The sequence below is a fragment of the Larimichthys crocea genome, chromosome XXIV (assembly GCF_000972845.2).
Source record: "Larimichthys crocea isolate SSNF chromosome XXIV, L_crocea_2.0, whole genome shotgun sequence".
In the NCBI taxonomy this organism is placed as follows: Eukaryota; Metazoa; Chordata; class Actinopteri; family Sciaenidae; genus Larimichthys; species Larimichthys crocea.
In genome coordinates this window covers 8,206,742-8,234,243 of record NC_040034.1, presented here as the reverse complement: position 1 = coordinate 8,234,243, position 27,502 = coordinate 8,206,742, and the positions used below count along the sequence as shown (strand labels likewise).

Sequence of the window (27,502 nt, the reverse complement as noted above, 5' to 3'; positions counted from 1 at the left end):
GAAATCTCTGACTGAATCTCATGCTTTCTTCACTCAACAACACAATGGCGTATTTTCTTTGTAACAAAGTGACTGTAACCCCCCCATAGGGCTAATGTTCAGAACACAGACACAAAACTGAAAGCACACGAGGAGGGTAACAGCAATTCAAGTGTGAACCAAAAAACACCCCAGAGCCAGACACTGAAAATGAGTGTCTGGTTGTTGTGCTGTAGACACAAGCATTAAACCATTTGAAGGAAATTAATCTGTAAACCAGAAATTAGTCTTCTAATATATGGAGATGTATTACATAATCTAAAACCAAACCGACTGTGATTGAAATCTAAATAAAATCACAATGTCTGAATTTAAAAACCAAACCAAAAGATGTCATACATATCTAAATGCAGACAACATTTCTGCTGCAAAGTGAGAATTTCCAATCCTGCAGTACACTGGAAACCTGCCTGATGGATTTCTCCATAGTGATGTAGTTAATAGGAACATGACCCATAGACGCTCATATCAAGCGCCTAAGATTGCAGAGTGATGGGGATTACACAAAAAGAAAGCTTCAAATGAAGGCTACTGTACATTCTGAGGCGTTGATGCATGAATACATAGAAAGACCTAGAAACAGTGAGTATTGAGCACCACCCAGTGGTTGAACAGCTCAGTTAAAGCTCTGTGAGAGCTTTCACTGAACGCATACAGAGAAGAAACACAGTCTTGAATGAAGCTGGAACTTTTCACACAGCCAGTCTTGTAAATACGATGAAATAGACCTGGTAATCTCAAAGGATCCTAAACGTCTGTTACAGTTACTGCAAACACAAACACTGCTTCGTAGCTTCACGGTCTGCAGTGAAGCTACAAAGCAGTGTTTGTGTTGTGTTTAAAGCAGCTATAATCAGCATTTTTATGATAACAATGTTTAACAAAAACATTGTGATAACATGAGCAGCAGAATTATCACCTGAATCTGAGTCCCACAGAATATCCTCAGGAGTTAGTAGAGACTGAGAATATTGGACATAAACACGACTTATAAAAAACGAATACTAATGTTACACCAATAACTGCTGCGTAACTAATACATAACTGTGTGCTAACATATTAAAAAAATCTGTTACTGTCACTTTTAAAAGAAGAAATAACACTTTCATCCTCATGCACATTGATTTTTGGCTTTATGTTGGCTGATGTTTTCTAATGTTATTGAAAATACACTGTGCAGCTGAGTTTTATATTACTGACTTCGAAACTCTTCCTCTATGTTTGCTATTGTTCCGCTGTTAGATTGTGTTTGCGTTCATCATTAACCTGTAAATTAAACCTTCTGACCGCAGTGCCTGCTGTTCATTCAAAAGTTTTTTGTTTTTTTTTCTCTCCACAACCAATCAACCCTCCATCAAACCTCGTCTGATACACTGATACAGAAAAAGTTCAGACCTTGGATCTTTCTAAGAAAGCCTGTTAGACATCTGCTCTTTGCAGGGACCACATTGATCCATAATCCATTTACAGCTTTTATTATATTTTATATTGTTTGTTATTGGCTTTTTTTTGTTTTTGTTCAATGTACCATGAGTTTTTTTGTTTGTTTGTTTATCTGTGCTGCTCGATTTCCAAATTTCTATCTCCAGTTAGTAACAGGAAATATAGATATAAATATACAGTATATATGTGACAGGAAAGAAGCTATCTATATTATATCTAATATAATTAATCTATATATCTATATATATATATATTATATAATATATATATATATATATTATTAATATATATATATATTATATATATAATATTATGTAATAATAGCTTCTTCTGTCTCCCCCTAGAGATCAAAGTGAAGTCAATATTTATAGATAGTCAATACAGTTTAGATTTAAATGTGTTATTTGCATTTGTCCAAGTCAGTAAAAACAAATAATATTAGTATATGCCTATAGACACATTACATAGATCATCCCATTATTCCACTGTCATCTATTGGCAGGGGGCCACAGTGGTGGCTGCAGTGCAAACCAACAGGCATGACTGTAGCCAGCGGTACAGGCAGAATAATGAATGAGTAATGAATAATAGAGGAATAATGAAGAATAATGACTTGGGGTAAAGACACACACACAAACACACACTCATATACCCACATCACACACACACTTGAGGATAGACATAGATAATTATACAGTATCACCATCTATCTTCCTCTCAGAGACAGAGAGGTTCCTCTGTCCCCTCTGGTATACACAACTTCATTAGGAGGAAGTCACAGCTGGCCACAGGGTATGTAGAAACATGTCCATAAATGTGCATTAGTCTACAAACAAGGAAATGTGTTTACACTTGCATGTCGGGAGAGTTAGACATACTTATCCTCTGATCTTGGTTACCACAGTAATGATCAGAATGGTTCCTCCTTTCCCAAACACGAACATTAAGCTTCTCTGTATCTCCAAGAGAAGAAGTCAATGTCCTCTCAGTGTCTATTTCGAAATTTCACAGTGTCCATGTAGAAATGAAAGTGCGCTCTTGGTGTTCTGGTTTGTTTCTGTCTATTTATCGTGCATGGCAACAAAAGTTGTCCGTTTGTATAGAGTCAAAACAAAGAAGAATCTACTAAATACTAAATAGAGCTGAGTTGATTGATTGTCTCACAGAGCTCACAGAAAAACAAAGATGATTCTTGCTTTTAGTTGGCGACAAGACTACAAGAAAACATTTAAAAAGTATTAAACTATTACCAGGCTAAGAGGATATTTTCAACACAAGAGGAAATCTCTAAACTAGAAGTACTGCGTATGATAAAATGAAGAGGAAGCTCACGTGTTTCCAGTTAATGCTACTTCACTTTTCTTTTTCTTCTTTCACTATTTTTGCTGGTAAAAACTAATATTGTATTTACATCAGTAGCAGTTTTGAATGAGCTTTCACTGTACTATGTGAGTTTTTACTTGTTTTAGCAAACACATGACGTGTGTGTGTGTTTTGTTGGCTCCAGTAGCAAAGAAAATAGCATGTATGAGAGGGTTAGGGATGACAGGAAATCAGGAATTAATCATGGTTAACCAAACACATAAGTAGCATAATAATTATGGTAATGTAGTGATTGTGGATGAGGCTCCGTCTTCTAGGTAAGGGTTCAGGTTTGTGAGTTGAGTGTTTTGTAACATGTTCACAGGAACATCAAATAATACAAAGCAATATTACACAATCAAACCACAAATTAGTAACTTGAAACAATCAGATATTTGATCTTTAATTTCTTGGCGTTTTGCAGAACATCCTGACCTCCATTGGCAGCCAGTGAGAATTTGCCTCGGGTGAGAAGTCTGATGTCAAACTGTCCAGCAGCTACAATCTTACCTGTCATCACAGCCTGAGCCTGAAGGTGACCACTGTTGGAGATGAAATGTTCAAAACCAAGCGTGTTGAGAGTCTGATAGACTCGCCCGCCAGCCCTGAAATTTAAAAAACCATTAAAAGTTCTGTGGAGTCTGGTTAACTGTTTTTCCTGCAGGTCATAAATTGATTGACGGCTTTTTAATGTTACAAACTGAAGGCTTTCATCTGTGAGATTAGGTTTAATTATGATTCCTTTTATGCTAATGTGTGCAATTGTATTAATTGTACTACTATTATTATCCTTCAGTTTTGTTTACCTAGGCTTCTATGCTTAGATATAGGAGCTGGATATATTGTTTTCTGCTGCTTGCCTTGTGAAAAAAAAAAGGGAAATCATATCATATATATGGCATTTTCTCTGTACAGCTGTTTTGTTGGAACGAGGAAGTTGAAACTTCCTTTTCTTTCTGTTCCTCTGTTCTTACCTGTGCTGTGATTCTAGCACTTGATTCATTCTTATACCTGTTTGCTTGAAGTGAGTGTGGCATTTTTTCTTTGTCCATCTCAAAAACAACATGCTGCGTAGCTTCTTTCTCCTGTTTCTTTTGTGTGAGAACACAGGTAAGGACATTTTTATTAGTGAAATGCAATAACAGAATACAGATTTCAGATATACTGTTAATTGATAACTGATTTATTTGTGCTTCTTGCAGTGAAATCCACGACTACAGATTTCCCTGTTACAAGTGGAACCCCTGCTTCTACTTATAACACAATTGCTCAGACAACTGCTAATATGTCTACTTCAACAACTGAAGGTAATACAGAATGTCATTCTTCAGTAATTGCAATAAATTAAATTCTTTTGAGCTAAGACGTTCATGTTGAATAGGAAGTGTGAAGTACGAGGTGTTTTTCCCATTCTGTATTCTCATATCATTTTTTTCTTCAAATAAAATTCTCAATGTTACTTAACAACTGAACTGGACTCTCCCAGATGATGAAATGGTCCTAAAGGTTTATGTTATGGCAAATCGTTTTAAAGGTGCAGTGTTACAGAATATGGCCTGAAAAGTATTATGTGCCTAATTCTATTGCAAAAGCCTTATATGTAACAGAATTTACCTACCTGTGACTTTTACCAAAAAAGTTGATATTTTCTAACAGAGTTCTTCATCTTTTGTACTGATGATTTAACCATAAGAGTTGATCCAAATCACTGAAGGCAAGTATGAAGCTGCCATGCATCCTGCCCAAGGACATTTCAGCATGTGGAAAGAAGGAGCCAGGGACTCTACCGCTCTACCGCCTGAACCACAGTTTTCACAGAAATAGCTCCTTCCACTTCACAGCTCTTACTATTATTATCTTATTGCTCTTTAGCACTAAACACAAAAAAGAAACTGATGGACATGTCATTAATTTTTGTAGGTAATGGGCCAGCAAACTTTGACCTAGATGAGAAGTTAAAGGATCACCAAAGTGATTAGAACCAGTAGGGGACATGAATGTCTGTAAAATGTATGGAAATCCGTCCAATAGTTGTTGAGAGATTTTAGTTAAAGCTACAAATGTCAAGTTGCTGACTGGCACTAGACAACTGGTCAGTGCACTACCAATGTCACTACGACTCGTGCTTTGGGGACCATGAACGTCTGGGCAAAATTTTGTAGCAACACATCCAACAGTTGCAGAGATAGGCCATCCCTAGAACCATATGTGACTGAAAATATATAGAATACCAGTAACTTCTACATGCAACCGTTTTATTTCTACACTTCCTCATTCCTCATCCTCCATTTGCCCCCAGAAATGCCTTCTTCTGTGGAGCTGTTGGCCACACCAGACTACCCAGTTGCAGCAGGTCAAAGAGTCAGTCTGCACTGCAGCGCTTCATATAGTCCAGCATCCACTGTTTGGATCTGGGAACGGCATGAAAATCAGACCTGGCAAGAAGTGGGTTCCGGTACAGATCTAATCCTCACCGAACCAGAGCAGAGTGGGGAGTACCGTTGCCGTGCCATGAGATCTATTTTTGTGATGAGCGATAGCCACACAGTCTATATCGTTTCCATGCATGCAACAGGTTGGTGGTTTGTTGTTATTTCCTGCATATCTGAATAATATGAGTGTAAAATGTTCACAGATTTGCACAGTGAGGTGTGAGATTTTGTTTTTAAGATTATTCCACACGTTCAGAACAAACACCATTAAAGCCAAAACTTATAAAACATATTACACTGGAGAGACCAAAAAAAAGAAGAAGAAAAAACTACAGTACAGATACTGTCATTTGATTTGGATAACAGTCTTACTTATTTATATTTATTTTTTGTCATAAACACAAGACAAAACACACATTTTTGTTCGGGATACGTTGTTGATTTGTTCATATTAACGATGTATCACATAACTACTGGCTTGGGAAAGCAGTGGCTAGTAGGGACAAAAACAAAACCCAACTTTTAACTTCCTCCTTTTGCAGACCACAACCTCATTATTTTGTTTCCTGTTTCACCACTCCCATAGCACTATTTCTTTTGCAAACAGCAAAAAGGCTCTAAAACCTTATCTCCTGCTACTAACTGATGAGTTATACAGTTATACAGTATAGTTTAACCTCAGGTCAAGTTACTGAAGGCCAAAAAGCAGAGAGTAAGTACTCTATTTACATTAGTTGGCTGGAAACACGACTACAAATGAATGCTAATGTTGCTGCTGAATGTCTCTACCATACTGCTTTTTAGTCCAAAGTATAAACCCAAATCCTATGGCCAGTTAGGCAAACAGTTATGTTACATTGTTGCTAAATAATAATAAGCGTATAGAAAAAGAAGAAATAGTGGTTGATTGGTTGAGAACCTACTGAATCTTCGGATAGTATATTTCTTTGACGTTAAGACACAATTTTTCTCAATCGCTGTGAAGTAATTATATCACTGCTGTTTTTTCAATTTTTAATCAATTTTGATTGCTGTTGATGCTTATTCTGCTTATTTACCTTAGTCAGTAGATGAAAACCAGGCATTTGGTTACAAGATTCATTATTAGGTAAGGTAGGTCGGCGTGAATTACTGAAGGTGAAGGTTAAAATGCACTTTGCACCCAGCGGTCTTTCAAGTGGATAAGCGATCAAAACCAACTCTCCAACATACATATACAGGCACAATCAGCACATGTCATTTACTCATTAACTTTATTTACTACCCTCTGATGATGTACACGTATTGACTGGCCAGGTCCCACATCATACCATTTTCATTTTCACTTCTGTATATGATGTCTTCTTTATCTGTCATTTGCTCTTTGCATTTTTATTGTTTAATGACAGCCATGGAGCAACAAGGGACTTTCATAATGCTTGTTAACAGGGCATGGTTGTAAAGACAGGACATACTGTATGTATACAGTAGCATACACACTGTGCTTCCAAAGTGGGCAAATAAGGAATCATTGCATGTTTAAATTTGGTTGGTAAGAATCATGATCAAAATATGTTCTGAAGAATTACGGCTGAAAGTGAAACTTGTCAGTGCCCTCTAGAGGATGAAATTTCATATCATTTGGTGTTAAATTTGACAATCATAAGCGCAGATATATCTGCTGATATCTATCTAATGTTTGAACATGCACAAAGATAGAATACCATTTTTGTTTTTTCAACTGTTTATCATTTTTGCTGTGACTTGCAGCTAAAACCTTTCTCCTGCAAATTCTGTGCTGTTTTCCCAACTTATAATAGTTGGTGAGAATTTAGGAATCGCTGCTTTTGTCTTCTCTCTTCTGGCCCTGATGATCAACATCGCTATTATCTTTTGGCTGTACTCGCGAAGACTCAATGACACACCAACCACCTTGAACACTGCGGCTAGAGGTAAAGAACACCACAGATCATTTCCTGTTGGATTATATTTTAAGCAAACCTTCTGTGGATGATTTCAACTTTTTTTTTTTTTTAAGGTTTTGCTGTTCCAGAAAAGTCACCAGAGTAAGTTTCTTGAGTAAAACGAATATATTGATGGTAATGTTTACAATTTGTTTGCATGCTGTCACAGTCTAATCACATTTTTTTTAAATAACAGGGGAAATCTTCCAAAGATTGACAATGACGCAGATGTGTACATGAATTACACAAGCACCAACCAAGCCTACAGTGATCTGGACCAGGCCAATATGAATACAGATAATGTGTACTCCAGTCTTTCATAAACATCCGGCTTAGATGAGGGTGAAGATGTGCCTAAAAAGAGATTTCCTTTAATCTGCACACTGCTGCTACCTGTTGCCATTACAGTGCCATCTAATCTCATCTAATCTAAATATGGTAAAACTGACTGCAGTGCTTGCTGAGTGAAACTGTTCCTACAACACAGTAAAAGGCTCTTCATTCACTGTTTGTACATGTTAATAAAACCTGTAACACCTGTGAATCCCGTTCAATCTTCTGTGTGTCTCAAATCACATCAACTATTAATAAGTAGATGTACCCTGTGTGATGAAAATGGACTGTTTAATCACTTCGATACAGAAAATTTGAATGCACAAATACAATTTTAAATTATAAGAGTTAGCTACAAAAAAACATTACAATTTCTTTTTGAAAGATCAAAACAACAATACACACACTTTAGAATACAATTCAAGATAATAAAAACTTTTCCACTTGGTTAAGAAAATTCCACCATAAATCTGTTTTGCAACAGCTGGTAAGCTCATGGTACATAAAAAATATAGAATAAATACATATAGAGCAGATAGCTGAATAATAATAAGCACTGGCTTTTTTTGGACAGAGAATAATGGGATTTTCTATTGTGAGACATAATGTATGTCACAATATTCAAAGGCAGAGGGGAAGCAGCTCAAACAGCTCCCTGGTTTAAAAAAAGAGGATATAATCTAATGTCAGACAACATCATTATGTCATAACATATTTCACTCTGTGTGCGTGTGTTATCTAGTGAGAATCTTCACTCTGCCCACCCAAAAAAGGCCTGCAATGTCTTGTCCTGCTAGTCTTAAGTCGTAAATGTTCGGCTAATGTACTTCTGCTTCTGTTTTTCAGCCCAAAAGTTCACACAGGAAAAGAGAGAGAGAGAGAGAGAAAGAGAAGGACTGGTGCAATGCACACCACAATATGCTGCAATCCTGCAACATGTACAAATGAAAGGTGAAGACAATGACACTCCATTCAGTTTTCACAGAATAAATGAGATTCTGAGATTGCAGAGTTAGAAACAATAAATTACATAGACACACGTCTTTCACACACGTTAAGCAATAGTATCTACATTTGTATACAAATATTACATATGTTTGTCGATTCATAGTCCTGTGATGAATTGATGACTTGTCCAGCCTCGCCTAATGTCAGCTGGGATGAGCTGTAGTCCCCACAACCCTGACAAGGATAATGTGTTACAGAAATAGCATGGTTGGTTAGAAATCAATCCATATTTGGCTCTTGGTTCTGCAATTTCTGGCTCTGATTCCTACTGTCCATGGAGAGCTGAGTTTCGACCGTTTGTGAACACCCTTCACCTTTTGTAAACTTTTTAACATGGGCCATGACGAACCTTCTAAACTTCCTTGTGGCAAAACAATAAACGATAGGATCTAAAATGCAGTTCAGGCCCATAAGAAGCAAGGTGATCTGATGTGCGTCATTGAGTGCTTGACGAGTCTTCTGGTCCCATGTTACGTGACCCCAGCCCTGTTCGATCTGTAACACAGCCAAAGTCCAAAGGCCTTGAATTACATGGTGAGGCAGAAAACACAGAACAAACACTCCGACCACTGCCCACAACATCTGCAGAGCCCTCCGTTTCACACCCCTGGGCTTTGAAGTCAGAGAGGTGAATTGTGTCTGAGGAGCACTTTGAGAAAGTAAGGCTCGAGCAATGAGGAAATTACACACCACAACAAGAAAAAAGACAATAAAAAACATCCCAATTATTGCAAAATGTGTAGCAGCGACTTTTTTTTTCTCTGTATCAGTTTGATTGTGGTATCCCTCAAAACAGCGAGTCATATTCTTGTCAGTGTTGGTCCCAGGAGATGCCAGAAATGGAATAGCCATTGACATGGTCAACACCCAGATGACAACACACACGATTATCCCACGTCGCCTGTGGTCTGAAGAGGCTGCATCCAGAGGCCGTGTGACTGCCCAGTACCGGTTGACACTGATGGCTCCAAGGAAGAGGATGGAGCAGTAGGTGTTGATGAAGAACAATGAGCCAGTCACCCGGCACATGAAGTCTGTGTAGATCCAGTTACCGTGGCGACCATAATAATCAATCCAAAATGGAAGGGCACACACAAAAAGGAGATCAGCGATGGTCAAGTTTGTCATGTAGATTCGAATTTCTCCCATGGCCTTGGCTTCACGGAGGCGGCGCAGCACGAACAGCACGTAGATGTTGGCCAAGAGGCCCAGGACAAAGATGATGCCATAGACAACTGGGAGGAGGCTGTAACGAAATTCTGAGTCGAGGAAGTTTGAGTCGATACCGACTGAAGAGTCCAGGCTAGGTGTTACTGTTACAGCAACTTGTTCTGTCGTGGAGACCAGCATTTTCTGTATGTTGGAGAAAAGCATCAGTGTAATGTCCAGTCACAACATAAAGCAATCTTGTTATGTTTTTAAAAGAGGCACACTTTCTACCTTAATCTTAGTGTGGGAGATTTGTGTTAAAAGTAAGCTTTCCTCTCAAGTCACAATTCATAAATCAGCTTCACAGGCTAAAACAGGCTTGAGTTGATCTGCCTGCCTTGATATGTAGAAAAAAAAAGAGCAAATTTTCAACTTACCAGGCCGCTTCCTCTCTGCTTCTTCTAAAACGGCTCAGGATATGAAGACTGAATGTCACTGTAACTCTGTTAAACAGTTAGAGGGTGTGTTTATGAAGGAGGAGGAGTCAGTGTTTTCCTTTCTTAGGAAATCCCAGCATGTTGCAACGCGCCACATACATTGTCACATTGTATCTTGTCCGTCAAAATGAAACATCGTGGAATTTTACAGGTAGTATTTTTTTTTTTCCATTACACATAGAAATGAAAGAGCAAGAGGAGGTTAATTGAAACATGACGGGTCACATTTCAAAACAAAAGTCTAAAGTATGAAGCTATAAAAGGTCATTGTCACAACATGCTGTGCTGTATTGTGGAGTATCAGGTGAAAAAACATAATTATTGCTTTAAACTCACTTCTGAGTATTAGAGATACTTTACTAAAGTAGTAACTTTACTCAACCCAATAATTACGTTATCACAACCCCAATGCAATTTGCCCAAAACAGGAGCCAAAAAGTTTGTCTAACTTTATGAGTTTTTTTACTCCAAGCTCCAAATATTTAACGTCTAGATTTTAACAGCGACAGTTCTTTCTGCTGTCACTTAACAGCAGGAAGGTTCCTGGTGATAAGTGTCCAGTTGTCCAGGGTGTCACCCAAAGTCACCTGGGAGAGGCTCCAATTAAGCGGTTACAAATAATAGATGGTTGGATAAGTGGTTGCTGTGTGGTCCTCCTTCTATATTTTTTCTTCAACAAGCTGGGCATAACAATACCAGTAACAGTACCACACATCAGGCTACAAAAGAAGTAAAATACTTTCATGATTTACCAAAATAATGTACTGCAGGATGAGGAAAGTCTACTCCAGAGTTGGAAAGATTTTAAATATATAATAGCTAGCTTTAACCTATAGATTTCTTGTGCAGTTCTCTAAACCCATGTAAAATTGGGTCACATAAAACTATATTCTGGCTCATCAGCAACTGAGGCAAGTGTGCAGTGATCCACTTTAACCACATGGGGGAGAAAGAGGCTAATAAAAGGAACAAAGGACTTCCCCCTGCTTCAAACAGTGTACAGTGGTGGAGTGATTTTAACCCAGGTGAAGCTCCATAGAGCACTTTGTGGACTACACCACCACTCTCACTCTATGTGTAGTTCAAAGCAGTAGCAGCAGCAGCAGCCCCCCCTCTGTGGTAAATGTTTAATTCCAGCTCCTATGTACAAGCACACAACACAACACGACCTCCTCTCCCTGGTGCCACAGTGTAATTCCTAGATTAAGGTTAACAAGCCTCCCCAACCTTATTGCTGTTATTATGGCTTGGCGGTGGAACAAGAGAGCAGAGCTTTTTGGTGGTTGTGCCCTGCATGACTGCCAGACGGGCTTTGCCATTGGTGGGTATACGAGCTTACACTGTAAAATATCTTTTCACGATACATCTTGTCACTCGTGGTTTGGGTGTGGATTCAAAAGATTCCACAGCAAGTGAGTGAGATTTGTCTTGGTCGTGAAATGGAGAGCAGCTTATGTGAAATGTGGTTTGGGTCAGTAAGTGCAAGTATTGGACATGTGTAATTGTTTTCAACTATACTGTGTACAGAAACAACAAATCTTTTATCATTGGTTTGTAAATACCACAACTTTAATTACACATTTCATATTAATTGTACTTACGTCTCAGACATAAAACTCTCCAGAGACTATTCTTTCATGTAGTTAAAGAAAAAATATATGATATATGAAACTTTTTCATGAGTTGAAGCTGATCTGATCGTTGTTGTGTTGGAGTTCTCCCCAGGGTTACAAGTGAGTTTCTCCTATGAGACTCTGAGTCACCATTTTTAAAAAGGAAGACCGGAGCATGTGCTCTCATTATCAAGGTTTCAAACTGCTCAGCCTCCCCAGGAAAGTTAATTCCAGGAGGAGCAATGTGTATTCCAGCCTGGCCATGGAACAGTGGACCAGCTTTTCATTCGCCCATTAGACTAACAAAGAGGTAGCAAATTTGACTGTAATGCTTGTGACTAACCTATTTTACGAAGTTGAACCAGCTTGCAATTTTCTACAGTGTAATGTTGGATGGATCAAACTGTTGGATTCAAATATAGACATCCCATGTTATGCTGGCAGTAGTGATACGCTTCATAAATTCTCCCATAGGCTGCACACCTGCCTCTGGCTCTCGCCTGCATGCCCCTTCATCTCTTTTTCTCAGATTTCCTCCTCTATGCGGCCTCTAACCATCCCAGAAAAATAATGAGATACAGATTCATGCAGGTGATCTCTGATGTTATGCACTGCTGCACAGGTCAGTCCGAGGAATCCTTCCTCCCAAGGAGTGGTTCTACTTTCAGTCCAGGTGTGCAGAGACACGGAGAGGGGAATGCTGCCAGGACCTATTTTTTTAATGGGAAAGCTAGCTATGTAGTCAGAAGTCAGAGTCATGCATTCCTCTGGGAGACAGGAAGGGAGGGAGCTGCCGGTGTGGAGCTCTTTATGTCCCATTAACACCTTTTTACAGTTGCTCCTTCACCTCACCTTGATCCATAGAACTTTGCCTCTGGCAGACATGAAAAGCTCTAGTATGATATTTTACAAACGGGTAGACCATGGTTGTACTCTCAGGCCACTTATTAAGAACAGAGAGAAAGTATGAGGCTGAGAACTGATAAATAGGTAGTGCTCAGCTGCATGTCTTGCATGGCAGGAACTTCTTGGCAGACCATAGAGTGTAGGTCTTTCTCACAGATTTACTGCATGCCAGAGGCTGAAGTTTGAGGAATGTCCCCCTGCAGTGAGAAAGAGAAGGCCATGGGAGGGTGAGCGAGACAGGCTGAGGCATCTGTACCTCAAGATAATATAGGACCTGACGGTAAGACAAGATTTTTTTATATCTATCAAAACATGTGGAACTCTCTCTGTATTTCCAAATTCAGGGTCAAGTCAACCATTGGTGATTTACGTTGAAAATACAGTTTTTAGTTTCACGTGACAGTATTACAGTACAACTGAGGATGTCTTTGAAAACCAAACGCGTATTAGTTCACACACAATGTTGCACAATGTTGTCAGTGCTTGATGGCATTACATGACAAGCTGCCCCACATTTTGATCCATCAGTGTTACATCTGTTTAAATACTAGCCATAACCCACTCTGAGAGGATAGTGAATTAAGCACATTAATCCTTATCCCGGCTCTAAAAAGGACATAAAGTAGGAAATCTCCAGTATAAACCAAATTGTGGCATAAAATCCTCCTACTCTTGCCTGCTTTTATGTTATACATGCTCATTTTATACTTCAAAGACTATCTTCAGGTGATTATTGACCCGATCCTTGCACTCTGTACTGATGACTGCTTGTAATTTTGGTAATCTACGCAGGATTCTTAGAGATTCGTCTGCTATTGCAGCCACTGCAAGTTGCTCTGGATAAGATAAAGTACCTTAAATGTGAAATACAAACACCGAAATCACACGGGCTTTCTTTTGAAAGACGACCGGTGAGATAATTTGATTATGATTTGTGCTGTTCATCAACAAATTCTCACTAGAACAAACAAGTTAATGTTGCTGGGCGGTGAAGGATGTTTGTAATTAGGAAGGATGTTGGCTTGCACACTGCTCTTCCTGAATCAGCTTCCCTGTGTGTGCTACAGTAAACGCTGTAGGAGATTACATTCCCTACAGCCCTGTTCTTATGCATTAGATAGCAGTCTGTATTATGCATTTGCATTTACATCATTTGATGTATTATGGCAAATTCCCAAAATGACAGGAACTTGTCTGTGCATGAGCCAACCCTCTCAAGATGAATGAAACATGACCAATACACATCCTCATAAAATAGAGGTATTTTCCATGTCTGTCTTCACTAATATGTCATCTCTCTGTTTCTATTGCCCTGATGGATTTCTTTGTGTGTTGCTTCTTCATAGATCAATGTTTTAATGTCTACAGCAGACCAGAACCTCTGGAGAGTGGATAAGCCTCGGTTTCTCTCTCTCACACTGTGGCTTTATCTTTTAAGACACATTAGCATACAGACAGACTGAGTTCATACAGAAATATGTATGCACAGAGATTATTCACATACACCTGCGCTTGGCTTTTCCTGCTGTGGCGTTCAGGTGTCTGGGCTTGCCTGGTTATGCCTTTAGCGCTCTTTGATTACTTGGTATCTTTGGCCTTTTTCCCACCTAGAACGAGCAACACTGTGACATTATTTATAACTCGCCTTTCTTATTATGTCAAACGATATGATTAGAGAAGTATGGCCTTTTACTTGACTGTGGGAATCTCAACGAAGGATTGTTTAACACAAGCGCATGGTCAAGGTCACTGATAAACCTGTGACTTTTGATGACTAACTGTATTTTTAAGCCTCTCCTTCTCACAGAGAGCAACAATGCGCTGCTGATGTTACTTTTGAATAGCAACAAAGCAGTATAGATTTTGTTTTTGATTTTTTTTTAAATGACGGCACAAAATAAAGAAGGTTTCATAATGATCAGTCAACTGCTGAAGAGATAGAAAAACAAACACTTTATTGTGTCAGAGTGTGTGTATGAGTGGGCTGAACTCCACCTGGTTCGCTGGCTGCTTATCACATTCATAAGAGTTGGGAGGTATTTTGTCATCTCACTGAAAACATTTCCACACTTACGTAAGTGAATGAAATAAAATCCTGATGAAGAATTTACTGCCATGTCATAATTATGCAGCAATATACTGAGCAAACAATACACGTCTGGATTTGAAGTAAGCGCCCTCAAAAACACCAGTTAAAACCGGGGGGAGTATTTCATACTCAGGTACAGTGACAGCACAGACTGATTCATGTGTCTGTCTTGAAGGTCAGGCAGTCTGTACTGCACTGGGTTTGAACTCCAGGGAAGAAAATGATAAGACATGGCTCCTGGTTCAAGCTCCAGGATGACCCAGCAGCATTATCGACCATCACAGAGCGACAGACTATTGACTGAAGTCCTCTGATTTTCAACATAGCATAAAAAACAAACTTTTCTAAAGTGGGGTCAGACCATGAAGGGTCTTCAAAGGAATCCTATTTCCTATAGGATCGTGACACGTCATTACATTTTACCCCCTGAGTCACAATCACTGTTTATAGCATCAGATCATATTTATAAAGGTAAGCATTACAAACCAGAGAAACTAGATTTCAAGTTGAACAATCCAAAAGAGGTCATGGATTTAACATTTGACAGTTAAGGTGTCAGTTGCATACATTTTAGACTGCTTCTTCGCAACCCCTGAACACAGATCCAACACTCGTGGTATTTGGACATATTTATACCATTAATTAAGTAGAATAATCAGTCAGTTTGCAGTTTCTGGGTGTTTTATGTGCATTTCAGGGCACACAAACAAATTAGAAAGACATGTAACAACACAATAGGGATTTATAATATGTGAACGCCACTGGAAAATGCATCTTATTAGTATTTTTCAGTCATTTTCCTCACTTTAAGACTCATATAGCATTACTACAGGTGTTACTGGTTCAGGTTTATGGCCACTTTATGATACTTTTGGTAGTTAATTCCTGTATAAGCTCTCTTTAATACTGCAATAGGGACTTAAACTGTAATACACAATGGGAAGCTTAAAGTAAGTCTGTTGTTTATTTAGTTTAATTCAAAAATATATAGTTGTATGTGTCTTTGTGTGTGTAGAGAGAGAGAGAGAAAGGGAGATGCATTAACTCAACCTTTGCTTGGATTCATTTCTCCCCACCGGACAGAGTTGCGTATGTTTTATGTGGGGGAGAGAGGCGGGACCTCGAAGCCGGGAAGGGCGTTCTCTTTGCGGTCAGACCGGGCAGAGTCATCCCGAGGGGTGGGTCCTCCGGCAGCAGAAAAGGAAAACCCACCTTTTTTCATTGTTAAGGACGCGGTGGAATGTGATGGTTTGATCTCAAACGAGCCAGGGAGGGGAATATCCGAGAGGAAAGGACCGACTCGAGTTTAGGTGAAGAGGGGAAACCAAAAAAAACACTCTCTCTGGTTTGTATCTGCGGATATGTGGATGAACTTGTCCTCGCCGTGTCGGCACCAGCGAGTCCCACCGTCCGCATGAGCTGAAGCCGTGTGAAGTTGTTGGATTTACCGTGGCGTTTTTTTTTTTCTCCTGACCCGGCGGTGGACCAGCTAAAGGTAAAGTTTGACTCTTTGTGTTTCAGTGTTTTTTTTTATTATTATAGTTTTTTTGTTGAATAGGGGTGCAGGGGTTTTTGTTGAGGGGGTTCAGACAGCGGCTTCCTGAGTTGGACCCAGTCAGTCGGGACTGCAGAAGTCTGAACTGCGGCAAGTTTTTCAACCCTCCTCCTCCTCCTCCTCTTTCACCACCTCCTCCTTCTTGTTCTTCTCCACCTCCTCCTCCTCCTCCTCCTCCTCATCTTCTTCTACTCGTTTTGTAGCCAACATGAAGCATCCAGGACTGCGGCGAAAACCTCAGGTGGTTAAACTGTAGCTCTGCAGACTCCTTTAACGTCTTATTTCCACAACACATCGCAGGTTTTATGGATTTGCTGGCACAATTTCCAGGCTTGCATGTTTGTCTGTATCTACGCACTTAAAATAAAATCAGCCTTTTTTTTTTCCTTAATATAAACTGCAGCTCTTACTACATCTTGTTTTTTAAAGATATATCTGAGAACATGGCATTGTGGGGGAAAACATTAAACACTCCTGACATTCATGCAGTCTGGTCTAGGGTTTTGGCCACCGAGTAAGGATGTTTCAAAATGTAACTTGGCAAGTCAAAGTGTAATTCCCCGGGTTTCTTCTGCAGGAATTTGAGGGTATTTTTTCATGCAGGAAGCAAAAAATGTTTCACTTTGCTTTGTTGATCTTATCAAGACTTCCAAAGGCCCTTTTTTTTTGCTTCAGGATATAGTGAAGGATAAAGTGTGTTTACCCATACACACATATATTTCCTGCAGAAGAGATACTGTTTGATGTGTTGTGGTTATGACACATTGTGTTAGTAGCCCAGTTGTTCATGTAAGGTGGGACACAAAGTCTCCATGAGGACATGTTCACCTTGGAAATACACAACCCATTGAGACGATATTATAATTATTTTACATCAGGGAGGCAAACACAGCAATATTTAGGTCTTAAGTCTGTTGAATGAGTGTTGACATCCTGAACCTGTGATGATAAATGAGTTGTGCATGTGTTCTGTGTGCAGAGGTCAGTTTTTGGATGGTGGACAACCTCAATGTAACCGCATAAAGAGCTGACTCCAAGGCTATGGATCTACTAATGTAAGTTAGTCTAGATAGAAAACTAGTGTTGATGAGCAGGATACCTTAAATCATTAACTTGTAGATAAAATAATTTGTCATGCAAAAAAAAAAAAAAACTGGATGAAATGTGCTGTAACATCTATCTTTATATCACATGCAATAATGTTTTACAATGTGCAATAGCATTTGACACAGCAGACAATAGTAGTATCTGTTGTGACACTTATTTTTATTACTACTTTTGATCTTTTTTTATCATCATTTATCTGTACGGGCAGGTGTGTGCATGTGTGGAATGTTAAATGAAGAGTTTTAGGAGCTGCACACCAACATTTCATTGTACAGTGTGCAAAAACATTAAAGGCACTCTATGTGTGTCTGTGAGGATTTGTTGCTTTTCTGTGTTTATATGTCTGTATTATGAATATCTTGGTATTTTGGAGTATTCATTCGACAAAATAAGCAATCCGAAGAAGTCACCGACAGATATGGGAAACTGTGGTGACCATTTTTAAGCATCTTAAAGATTATTGACACAAAGAAGCTGCAGTCCTACTTTGGTGATGTTAAACCAACAAACAGTGTAGGCATAACATGTTTGCTCTGTTTGTAGGTGTTTGTTTTCCATCACGTGAAGCGGAATGTGTTGTGCTACATGAGCTTATACATACATGTATGAAACCAAGTGTCTGAACAGTGCGAGCCCTGTGCTGCCTCACCCCGACAGTAATAGAGGAGAGTGTGTGTGCATGTGTCAACAGCAGAAAAGGTAGTTGTAGTGGAGAAATACTAATCTGCCAGGTGGGGCTCGTAAAGAGCAGCACAGGGAGGGAAGGAGATGGAGGGGACCTGCCTTGACCTGTTTCAGACATGAAGGAGACAAAAAAAAAAAGAAAATCACTGATGACTTTCCAGTAAGGCTCGCCCTCCCAGCCAGCTGTAGATTATACCAGCTGAGCTACCAGCTTGTGCTGCTGCGAATGCACTTTCCTCTTGGATTCTGCAACAGGCACTTGCATGGCAGCTTGTCATGGTGGGAGATGTGCGAAAAGGGTTTCCTATGGTATTTTTGGGGAGATTATGACACCGCATGTGGAGGGAATGTCTGCAGTTTGTGCTGTCAAGGTTGGAAATGTTGAGAGAAATGCAAAGGGAAAATTAAATGAGAGTACCAGCAAAGTGAATTTTCCCTGATTGCTGCTTGATCCATGCATTTGCAGTCTTGGAGAAATCATGCTCCAAGTTAGGTTTGGTTGCATTGGCTCTGAGGAGAGATGATTCCCAGTGGATGCACCCCTTTTGACTTTCATTCCAGTAACTGAACATGATTGCTCAGTGCAATGATAGCTGTTCATGTTGACACAGTAGGAGTGCCGCCGCCGCTGCCGTCACCACCACTTGTTTTGTGATCTTTAAAGTGATCCTGGATGCCAACAAGTGAAAGTTACACAAAGATGGAGTTTGCGCTATGTCCTGTCCAGGAGTTGTCGCCTGCCATGCAAAATAATAATCATACCCCTCTCTCTTCTTTTACGACCTGAGCTATACCACGCATGATTGGTTTTCCACTCCGCAGAACGCCACGACCGCCCTATGAAACTGCCTGCACTGCTTTGGGTGAAACCAAAAACTAATCATTATGGGTGTCCAATAAGGGTAATTATCAGACTAAGCACTGGACCTGGGGATTACGGAGTGGCTAAATGACTGCTCTGGGGATTAAATTAAAATATTGAGGTTTTCTGCCTGGGAGAATCAAACCGCCGGGAATGTCGAACCCAGCCTGTCGGCGGTAGTATTACTGCCACTCCGCACATCAAGGTTTATGCACAGAGCCTCTGCTGTTAGTGTAGGGCCGTCACATCAGTGTGGAATTACAGTACATGGACATTGACGTCATGCGGATGCGAATAAGAATGGATATTGTTAGTGTTTAATTGGATGGAAACCGTTAGGAAACATTAAAACATAAGATCACCTTCAGTATATATCCTGCGGTTTTAGTATGGGTGAAAACGTATTGATTCATCGGTAAATTGTTTTGGCTATGACTTGTCAAAAAATTTGTGAGAAATTGCCATCATAGAAACCAAAGATATTCAATTCACTGTCATATATGAGAAGGAAATGATCAAATCTTTACATCTGAGTGTTTGTTTCCAGTTTTTCAATGAGCAAAATGATTGTGGAATAATTATCTGTCAATTGGCTAATTGTGTAGTTGCATAGCTTGTTCATTCTCAGAGGAATAAATGTTAAAAGAAAAGTCAGCACCCACAGAAGCAGGCGCGTGTCCTTTCCCGTGTAACCTATACAACTAATAAGCTGTAATGGATAGCTCAGATAGAAGTTTGGACCTGATGGTGATGGTGTTGGTTATTATTAGTGGGAGACTCGGGCCTCCTTGAAATAGCACAGATGAATCATGGTCTCTTAGCAGCTCGTATTAAGGCCCACACACAGCCTGTGAGTGTATATCCTTTTGTGAGTGTGTGTGTATGCGTGTGTGTTTTTTTGATAATGCAATAATGGGCTCAGTATCCAGGACACAGGCTGCTGTTGACAATACGCAGGCCAGCTGGAGTTGCTGTCTGTCTGCTAGCAGACTTGCAGGAGGATGGCCTGACGCCATGAAGACGCCTAAACGAGACGTACGCACGCACTCGTGTATGTACATACCCAATCTCTGGAGTGTGTGTGTTTGTTAGAGGTGTTTCTACAACATCTACTTCCAGCTTCTGGATTGTGATTGTAAACTGAACATCTGACATTAATAGAGCAAATGATTTCGTCAAGTCAAGAAAGTTATTGGCAGACTACCCACGAGGTAGGAGCAGGCTCGTGAACTGCTTGTGTGATATGTACACCATGTGTATGTCTGCTTATTTAGGCTGTTTGGAATTCAAATCAACAATCAACCAATAAGTAAAGCAAGTCCAGTAAGTCCAATATTCCAATAATTTGTTTTTTTAATGTTAAACACTTCGATTTGAGTTCTGGGAACTTGGTATTTTTGTTGACACTAAGCTATTAATCCATAAAGAAACAGTTATTAGATGCATCACCTTCTACTATTTCGTCTCGCTCCTCTACTATACACATTCATTTTCCTATCTTCCTCCTATTTTTCCGCTCTCCCCTCGCTGCTTTTCCTTGCCAGCTTTCTTTATCAGTGGTGGGCCTGTGACAGGGCCGGGCTCTGTGATTTCAGCTGAAGTTCAAACTACTTGAACCGTGTGTGTGTGTATTCATGGGTTTGTTATATATCTGTGTGTGTCTGTGTGTGTGTGTGTGTGTGCATATAGGTCTACGTGCCAAAACACTTTTCCTCTGTGCTGTTCCCAGCCATGTCGATCTGTCATCGGATACTAGACCGAGAGTGTCAATCACTCAGCGAGTAGTGGCCAGAAGTACATCTCAGCTCCAAGTGTTCACACGCCTCTCTCAGGCTCTCATTAACACATACACTGACACACGGAGCAACAGATATGTGCTCTCACTCTTCAAGAATTCCACGGCAAAGCAAGAATGGTTTCTGTTCATGCGACTTCTTCTGCGCGTGTGAATGAATCCCCCCTCGTTAGTCCTGCAAAGCGTGCCAAAAAGCCTCCTCATTACCAGCTGCTCTGGTGGGCTTTCTGTCCTGTGTGGTGGCGTGTTCACTCAGTTGAGGCCTCATCACTCTGCTGTGCTGCAGGTGACTCTGAACCAACAGTTTGATCACGGGAGAGCTGCTCCATTGAAGGCCGTGGGTGCACGTGACTATTGTATCCACTACATTGTTGACTCTCAAAAGTCTATTTTCCCCCATGTGACATGAAATCATATATTCAGAAACTGATAACCAGGCAGCATCATTTTTTAATCCAGTGAACTAAATCATAGTTACATCATATGACTGTAAGTCATCAGTCCTGCTCATTACTTTGCTGTGAGTCCCAAACAATAAATTCCCATGAGTTTTATCATTGCCTTCCTGGCTTTATATAGTATTGTATTTTGTAATTGAAGTGATAATGTTCAGCAACATTTCACCATTATGTAACCCTGACTCCTACTCCTTCATTAGTCAGCGAAGCTAACACATCCTACCTGACCTGTTAAAGATTTTATTGAGTCACTGGGTGGTTACCTGTTACATGATCAGCTGGTTATGACATTGGATTGTTTCTGGATGAATCAGGCTGTTGTTAAATGATCAACTTCGTATGCTTAGTAGTCATCAAGTTTGAGGAAAAACGTCTTTGAAACATTTACTGAAACTTTACACAGACCTCTGACACCCCCTCAGTAATGCTGGGTATGACACGTTTCCATTTCCTTGTATTCTTTTATGTGTGACAAACTGGCAAGTCAGTCATCTCAGCAGTTTTGGCAGGCGGACATTGCTTTTCCTTTTGTGATTCTGAAGAAAGCTCAGTAGACCGTTATGAATGTACAGGATAGCATGACATCATATCGGATCTTTGAGCTGCTTAATTTACGTTGACCTGTGTCAGCCGAGAAGTTCAAAACTTTGCTTGCACTAAGCGAAAATATGAAGCTAAATTGGAGCGTTTGCAGTATCATGATAACAAATAGCAGTTCTGGGCGTCTTTTTATGAGAAATTCTAAATCTGGCTCAGATACCAGACGCCCGAAACAGATGTCTTAAATCCGCCTCCATCACTGTACCTCAGGAATTATCTATTGGTTGTAATGCAGACCTGTACCGCACTTCCAAACTATCTCCTAGTGCCATATTTCAGGAACACCCATCGCTCCTGTGCAGCCCCCCAAACCAGGCAGCTGGCCTGCTGTTGATCATGTGATGGTTCTTAAACTATGGTAACAGAAGGGTAAAAAACATCATCTGGTCTTCATTTTGGCTTCCACCATTTCCTTATCACACATGAGCAGAGACGGACATAGTTAGTGTTGAGTCCGTAGATGCTCTACCAGAATATAATTTATTATTTGTGGTATGTTTGAATGTTTTTTTCCGATAATTTTCCAGCCTTGCCACCGCTTCCACTTCCATGGGTTTGATCTTGAATCTAAGATCAAGCTCAGGGGGAGTTTAGTCTTCAGACGGTTTCCCACGTGAGTCATCTTTTGAAGTCTCATATCTGTCTCTTTGTCTTGTTCTTGCAAACATCCATCGTGAATGTAACCTCCCAGCAGCTTATCACAGGTGTAAACATGGCTGATAACCACGGCGGATTTCTATGATTTTTTAGATTCCTACATGTGACTTGTGACTTCCTGGATTTCTTTCAAGCTGTCTCTTTCTCTCACACCCCTTGCCCTCGGTGCTGAGTGCCAGTTTATTTAGCAAAAGGCATCATGGCATGTATTTGTGGCTGTGAGATACAGTATACCCTGATGGCTGAAGGTGATAAGCCCTCTAATGTTTAATCAGCAGCCGGACCAGGCCAGCTGCCCCACATGGCTGGAGTTTGGACCACATTGGCTAATAATGTGGGTCACTCTGCTTCTGTGTTTGTGTTTTACATGCTGTCAGCCTGACCTGTAACACAAGTTTCTTAGTTTTTGGATTTCTTTTTTTTTTTATTTTCCAACTGGTTCCTGTGTGGGACTCAAGTTTCTCTTGGACATTTCAGCCTCCAATAAGTTGTTTTACAGAAGGTTCCCTGTGTGCCTGTTTTGTTCCTACACTGTACAGGCTTCTCAAAAATGGCTGCTACCTTGTCGATCCTGGAAGAAAAAAGGAAAGAAGTGCAAAGGAAACAGACTTCAAAAGCATGTAGGAGGCACAGCAAGGCAGAGAGAGAGAGAGAGCGAGAGAGGGAGGGAGTGGAGAAAGGGACTGAGACATTTTAACAGGGGAGAGCTAAAGTTAAGACATTTCTTGTAAATTCCTCAGCCACACTTTTATTTTTTTAGGTGTTCTCCTCCTCAACAGGCCAGTATTTCCCCCTCTCTCCTTCTGATTGTTATCTTGTCTTACTCCTTCTCTCTTTTCGTCTTGCTAAAGAGGAGAACCACCACCCCCCCCTTCCCTCCACCTCCACCTCCACCCTCTTTTTCCTGTCACTCCCCCTTCTCTCGCCTGGTCCAGGGGTATTTTTGGAAGTTAATGAAAAGAGAAATCTGAACCGCTTACCCTTAAAAGGCATGTCTGGGTCAGCTGGGTGGAAACTTGTGTTATTAATGTCCATAACATTTTCTATGTGAGTGGGTCATCTGTGATTGTAAGTATGCGCGCGTTCGGTGCTGTGTACAGCGCAGGAATGCTGTGGGTTGGGGGGGGACTAGAAGGGAAGTAGGGTGGGCTAGTAAGCAGACCTACGTCTTCAGGAAAGGAGGGGGGTCAGGGGCATATTTGGCATATTTCAGGAGCCATTCCAGTCTGGTTCAAGATGCATACTTCTTCCTAGTGATCTGGCTGAACAGCCAGCCAGATGATGATCAAGGGAGGAGAAGATCGGTAAACATCACGCTCTACTTCCTATCTGTCTTGTGATGCTGGCGGTGGTAAATGGCGCAGACCACACATGCCTCGCTTTGATGGAGCAAGAGCTAGAAAAGCCTGTTGAAGAAAAATACCACCTCGTGCCACCTACACACTGACACAGATGTCTAACCTCCACACATAGTCTATAACCTCAGTTATATACATAAAAGGACTAAATGTTGAAACAAAGGTCTTCACCCAGCAGCAGGGTTTGTATGTCTTGGGTACCATCACTACAGTGTAATGAGTGTTTATATGCCGAGAGCTGTAATATGTCTCTTTCAACCTCTCTTCCGCAGCATTATAGTTACTGCTTATGTCCCCTAGAATTTATGATGTTTTAGCCTGTTATTTGCAGCCGGACGGCTACTGACTGACGTGAGGGTGGTTGGCAGGAGTTCACGGTTGGTGGTACTCGTCCAGTGCTCAGCAGAGGTCGGGTTCATCGTGAGGTCTCGAGTCTGTGTTGAGGGACCGGTTGGAGTAGAGTGTACGGGTTTATTTTTAACCGGCCAAAACTTCCAAGTTGAATTATTTGTCTCTTTTTTTGGGTGAGGCCCAGAGAGACTAAATCAAATGTTCCTGCTGTCTTGTCTTGTACTTTGATGTGTCTGATGACTCTTATGTTTTGATCTTAGTAGTAGGAAAATGCGGATTTGGAAACCACCTTAGATGTGACAAATTAAAGGAAAAAAACACTAAATAAATGAGTGCACAACAAATACAGATGCTTAAAGAACGAAGGGTTTGATGAAAATGATGAGTGAGTCTCCGGCATCAAAACACCAAAGGAGGGAAGATCTTTTGGAGGAGCCCTGAAGTTAGAGCTGCAGAGATTTGTCAGATCTATGCCAAGGAGTAGTGAAGCTGTTGTGGCCGCCTGTGGTAGCCCAACACAATAACGTCACCTATTTGTACTCCTACTCTTGAGTGTCAAGAATAGTCGTTGACCGCTGGAATGAACATAACATGAAATTCATGTTACCGGTGAGTAGAAAGTAGTTTTTTTTAAAGGCAGAGAAACTGGAGTATAATTTATTCCCTGAAAATGAATATGTTACAGTCTGGATTGAAACACTTCCTTCTTTCTTGGCTCTGACCAGTTGCCAGGCAACCAGCAGAGACTTAGAAGTTATTGGTCCAGACCAATAAAAAGTCTTACACATAACCCACCCCCCACCCCGTAAAACAGCGAATCATCGTTTTTACACTTTGTTTTTCGTATTTTCTACAGATTAAACGAACAATAAAGAAAGAATTAGTGAGCTTTACAGGGTTTCATTCAGTCCAACAGAGGAAGTTGACTAAAAAATGAGAGGACAGACTGAGAAGTTGAGGAAAAGAAAGTTGGACTTTGCACTCATTAATCATAAATACATTTTGATGTACAGTGTAGGCGTGTATGTTTGTTCATCGGATCATATGTGACTCAAACAGTCCAGGTCTGGATCCTCACATGCTCTTACTTTGCAAAAAATCTTGTGTAGTGATGCATAGAGGAGGAGGGGGCGGAGGGATCTTTGCCCTTGTACCTCCACCTTGACTGTATGAGGGCTATGCTCACACTCACTCTCACTCTCACACACTCTCACTCTCACACACACACACTCCTGTATGACCTGCTCTAATCCTTGGATCTACAGGGCGGCTCTCAAAATAAAATTCCTCCGGCAGATTATTTTTCTTGTGATCAGAAAATATACATGTTCTCAGAGAGGAATGCTCAGACACCATGGCGACCTGCCCATTGCTCACTTCCCCCTCTTCTGTTTCTCTCGCCTGTTTTGTCTTCTGTGCTCGGTTTCTGCTTAACTTTATTATTCTGTTCATTTACTTATTTACTTTGTAAACACTTCTCCAATTAGTTGGGACAAGTTCATTATATTTAGCACCTTTTTATTCATATATATATGACCTTTTATCTAACTTAACTAAGCCGTGTTATTTTCTATTTGCCTTCTGTTTTCACCTACCCTCATTTAATACCCTCATGGTAAGATGTTTTTCTTCTTTCCCACAGACATCCCTCCCTCCGTCCCTCCGTCCATCCATCCATCCATGTATTAGCAGGTCTGGTTTTAGGAGCTTTCATCATTGTGGTGCTGATGCATGCAGACCCCGACTGCTAGGCTATTTTCAGCCTCTCTTTTTCCCCTCATTTGTACCCTTTCCCCCCCCTCTTCTCTGCTTTGGTTTTTTATTTTGGAGGAGATCTCTGCTATGTTGCCTTTTGTAAAGGGCATCTGAGGGCTGGGTTGGCTGGTTTTCCCCTTAAATGCCAACATTGCTTTTGGAGCTCCTTCTCGTGCTAGCTGTCCCAACCAGGGGAAGTGAAGCAGCACAATGCGAGCCATGGCGAGACCATAAAAATAGACTAGGCTAAAAGTGCAGCTTTTACTTCTAGAGACAAACCCTTTAATGTCCAAAGTTTTTGTAGTGGAAAAAGAAGTGTGGCTGAGCAGAGTTGTACCTAACATTTACTTTCCACCTTTGTTGGACAACTTATAGTATAGAGCCAAACAGGAAACAAGGCAAAGGAAGAGGGAGAATGACATACAACAGAGGCTACCAGGCAACCAGGATGCCCCACTAATGATTATTTTAATGTGTTCATTTATTAGATTTGATTAATTTGTTGAATACATGTTCGGAAATAGTCAAAATTGCCCTCATTTTTCTGATATCTGCAGTTAAAGTTTATTTCCATTTGTTTCCAAAAGTCCCAGATGATGTGCAAGACCCAAATCTTCCACATTAGAGAACCTGGGAACATCGTATTGATTAACTGACCTGATCGTTTCAGTACTCTGTCTGGGGTTTGACTCACTGGAACATCCCTGTGTTAACCTAAACACAGTGAATCACTCACAGGGATAACACACATGCATTAGTCTCCCATTTGCTTAGAGTAAAACACACAGCGGCTCAGACTATGAGCGAGTCATCACCTCCCCTCCGGTGGTCCGGTCATTTGCCCCCTCCTTCTTTTCTTTTCTTCTCTCCCTGCGTCACTAAAAGTTGGCTAACATTTGGATAACTGCATAACAAAAGACACCATTTAACGAAAACGCAATCATTTACCTGTTTGTCGTGCGCTTTCTTTTCGACTGCGATTGTTTTATCGGTCATTTTAAACTGGTGTAGCGTCGACTCGCCCACAGTTAGGTTGTGTGTTTGTGTGAGCGTGTACATGTGTGTGCAGTGGACACATTCAGACACAGGAGCCTCACAGGAATCCCATAACACATCCTGAGTGGCTCATTTGTGCACTGCGGAACATTGTGGAATACCAGGCATATTTTATGATCCAACCTTCAGCCCGGCTCCCTCTCTTTCTCCCAGCGTCTGGGTTTATTTGTGAAGCTAAGCCGGTCCTCCCTCTCTTTCTTTTTCTTTTTTTTTCCTCTCTTCAGCTGGATATTTAAACATTTTAGACATTTAGCTGATGCTTTCATTCAGAGTAACTTACAGTGAGTGGGCGCAGTATGCAGAATCTTCCCGGGGAATAAAACTTGAGGCTGTGCAATGATTGACGCAGTTTGTCACCCCGTGAGAAGTTTAGGTCTCTATGTGGGTAGAAATGTACTGTATGTATATATGTGTATACCCTTCTCTTGTGGTCTTGACAAACAGGCCTAC

At 40.6% G+C, this 27,502-nt stretch overlaps 3 protein-coding genes across 7 annotated transcripts in view; 2 read left to right on the top strand and 1 right to left on the bottom strand.

Annotated features, from left to right (window-relative positions):
- The first annotated feature begins 2,244 nt into the window (after positions 1-2,244).
- Positions 2,245-7,763, top strand: LOC113744544 (uncharacterized). Of its 3 annotated transcripts, none has more exons than XM_027274511.1 (7): positions 2,245-2,274; positions 3,269-3,379; positions 4,047-4,151; positions 5,144-5,419; positions 7,076-7,207; positions 7,294-7,321; positions 7,416-7,646. In XM_027274511.1, the coding sequence occupies exons 3-7, from the start codon at positions 4,130-4,132 to the stop codon at positions 7,540-7,542; spliced, it is 585 nt and encodes a 194-aa protein (XP_027130312.1). In that variant the 5' UTR covers positions 2,245-2,274; positions 3,269-3,379; positions 4,047-4,129; the 3' UTR covers positions 7,543-7,646. The 3 variants fall into 3 exon arrangements, with proteins under 3 accessions (XP_027130312.1, XP_027130313.1, XP_027130311.1); XM_027274512.1 differs by lacking the exon at positions 2,245-2,274 and adding an exon at positions 3,104-3,122; XM_027274510.1 differs by lacking the exons at positions 2,245-2,274; positions 3,269-3,379 and adding an exon at positions 3,411-3,954 and having other exon boundaries at positions 7,416-7,763.
- Positions 7,764-7,831: 68 nt separating this feature from the next.
- On the bottom strand, positions 7,832-10,221 carry ptafr (platelet-activating factor receptor). Its single transcript, XM_027274509.1, has 2 exons — positions 10,147-10,221; positions 7,832-9,913 (listed from the first exon to the last, which is right to left on the bottom strand). The coding sequence occupies exon 2, from the start codon at positions 9,908-9,910 to the stop codon at positions 8,780-8,782; it is 1,131 nt and encodes a 376-aa protein (XP_027130310.1). The 5' UTR covers positions 9,911-9,913; positions 10,147-10,221; the 3' UTR covers positions 7,832-8,779.
- Positions 10,222-15,947: 5,726 nt separating this feature from the next.
- Positions 15,948-27,502, top strand: part of luzp1 (leucine zipper protein 1) — a 47,628-nt gene continuing 36,073 nt past the window's right edge. The window contains exons 1-2 of one of the 3 annotated variants that reach the window (XM_027274508.1): positions 15,948-16,309; positions 25,884-25,933. The gene's annotated coding sequence lies outside the window, so the exon portion shown is untranslated. Of the gene's footprint in view, positions 16,310-17,348; positions 17,425-25,883; positions 25,934-27,502 lie in introns of all 3 variants that reach the window. The other 2 variants (XM_027274507.1, XM_027274506.1) reach the window with 2 other exon arrangements.

Bases quoted from the DNA above. Each gene is read 5' to 3' on its own strand.
- ptafr (XM_027274509.1), bottom strand. From the start codon at position 9,910: ATGCTGGTCTCCACGACAGAACAAGTTGCTGTAACAGTAACACCTAGC.
- LOC113744544 (XM_027274510.1), top strand. From the start codon at position 3,909: ATGCTGCGTAGCTTCTTTCTCCTGTTTCTTTTGTGTGAGAACACAG. The intron at 4,152-5,143 runs GTAATACAGAAT...ATTTGCCCCCAG, and splicing joins GTCTACTTCAACAACTGAAG to AAATGCCTTCTTCTGTGGAG. The intron at 5,420-7,075 runs GTTGGTGGTTTG...AACTTATAATAG, and splicing joins CGTTTCCATGCATGCAACAG to TTGGTGAGAATTTAGGAATC.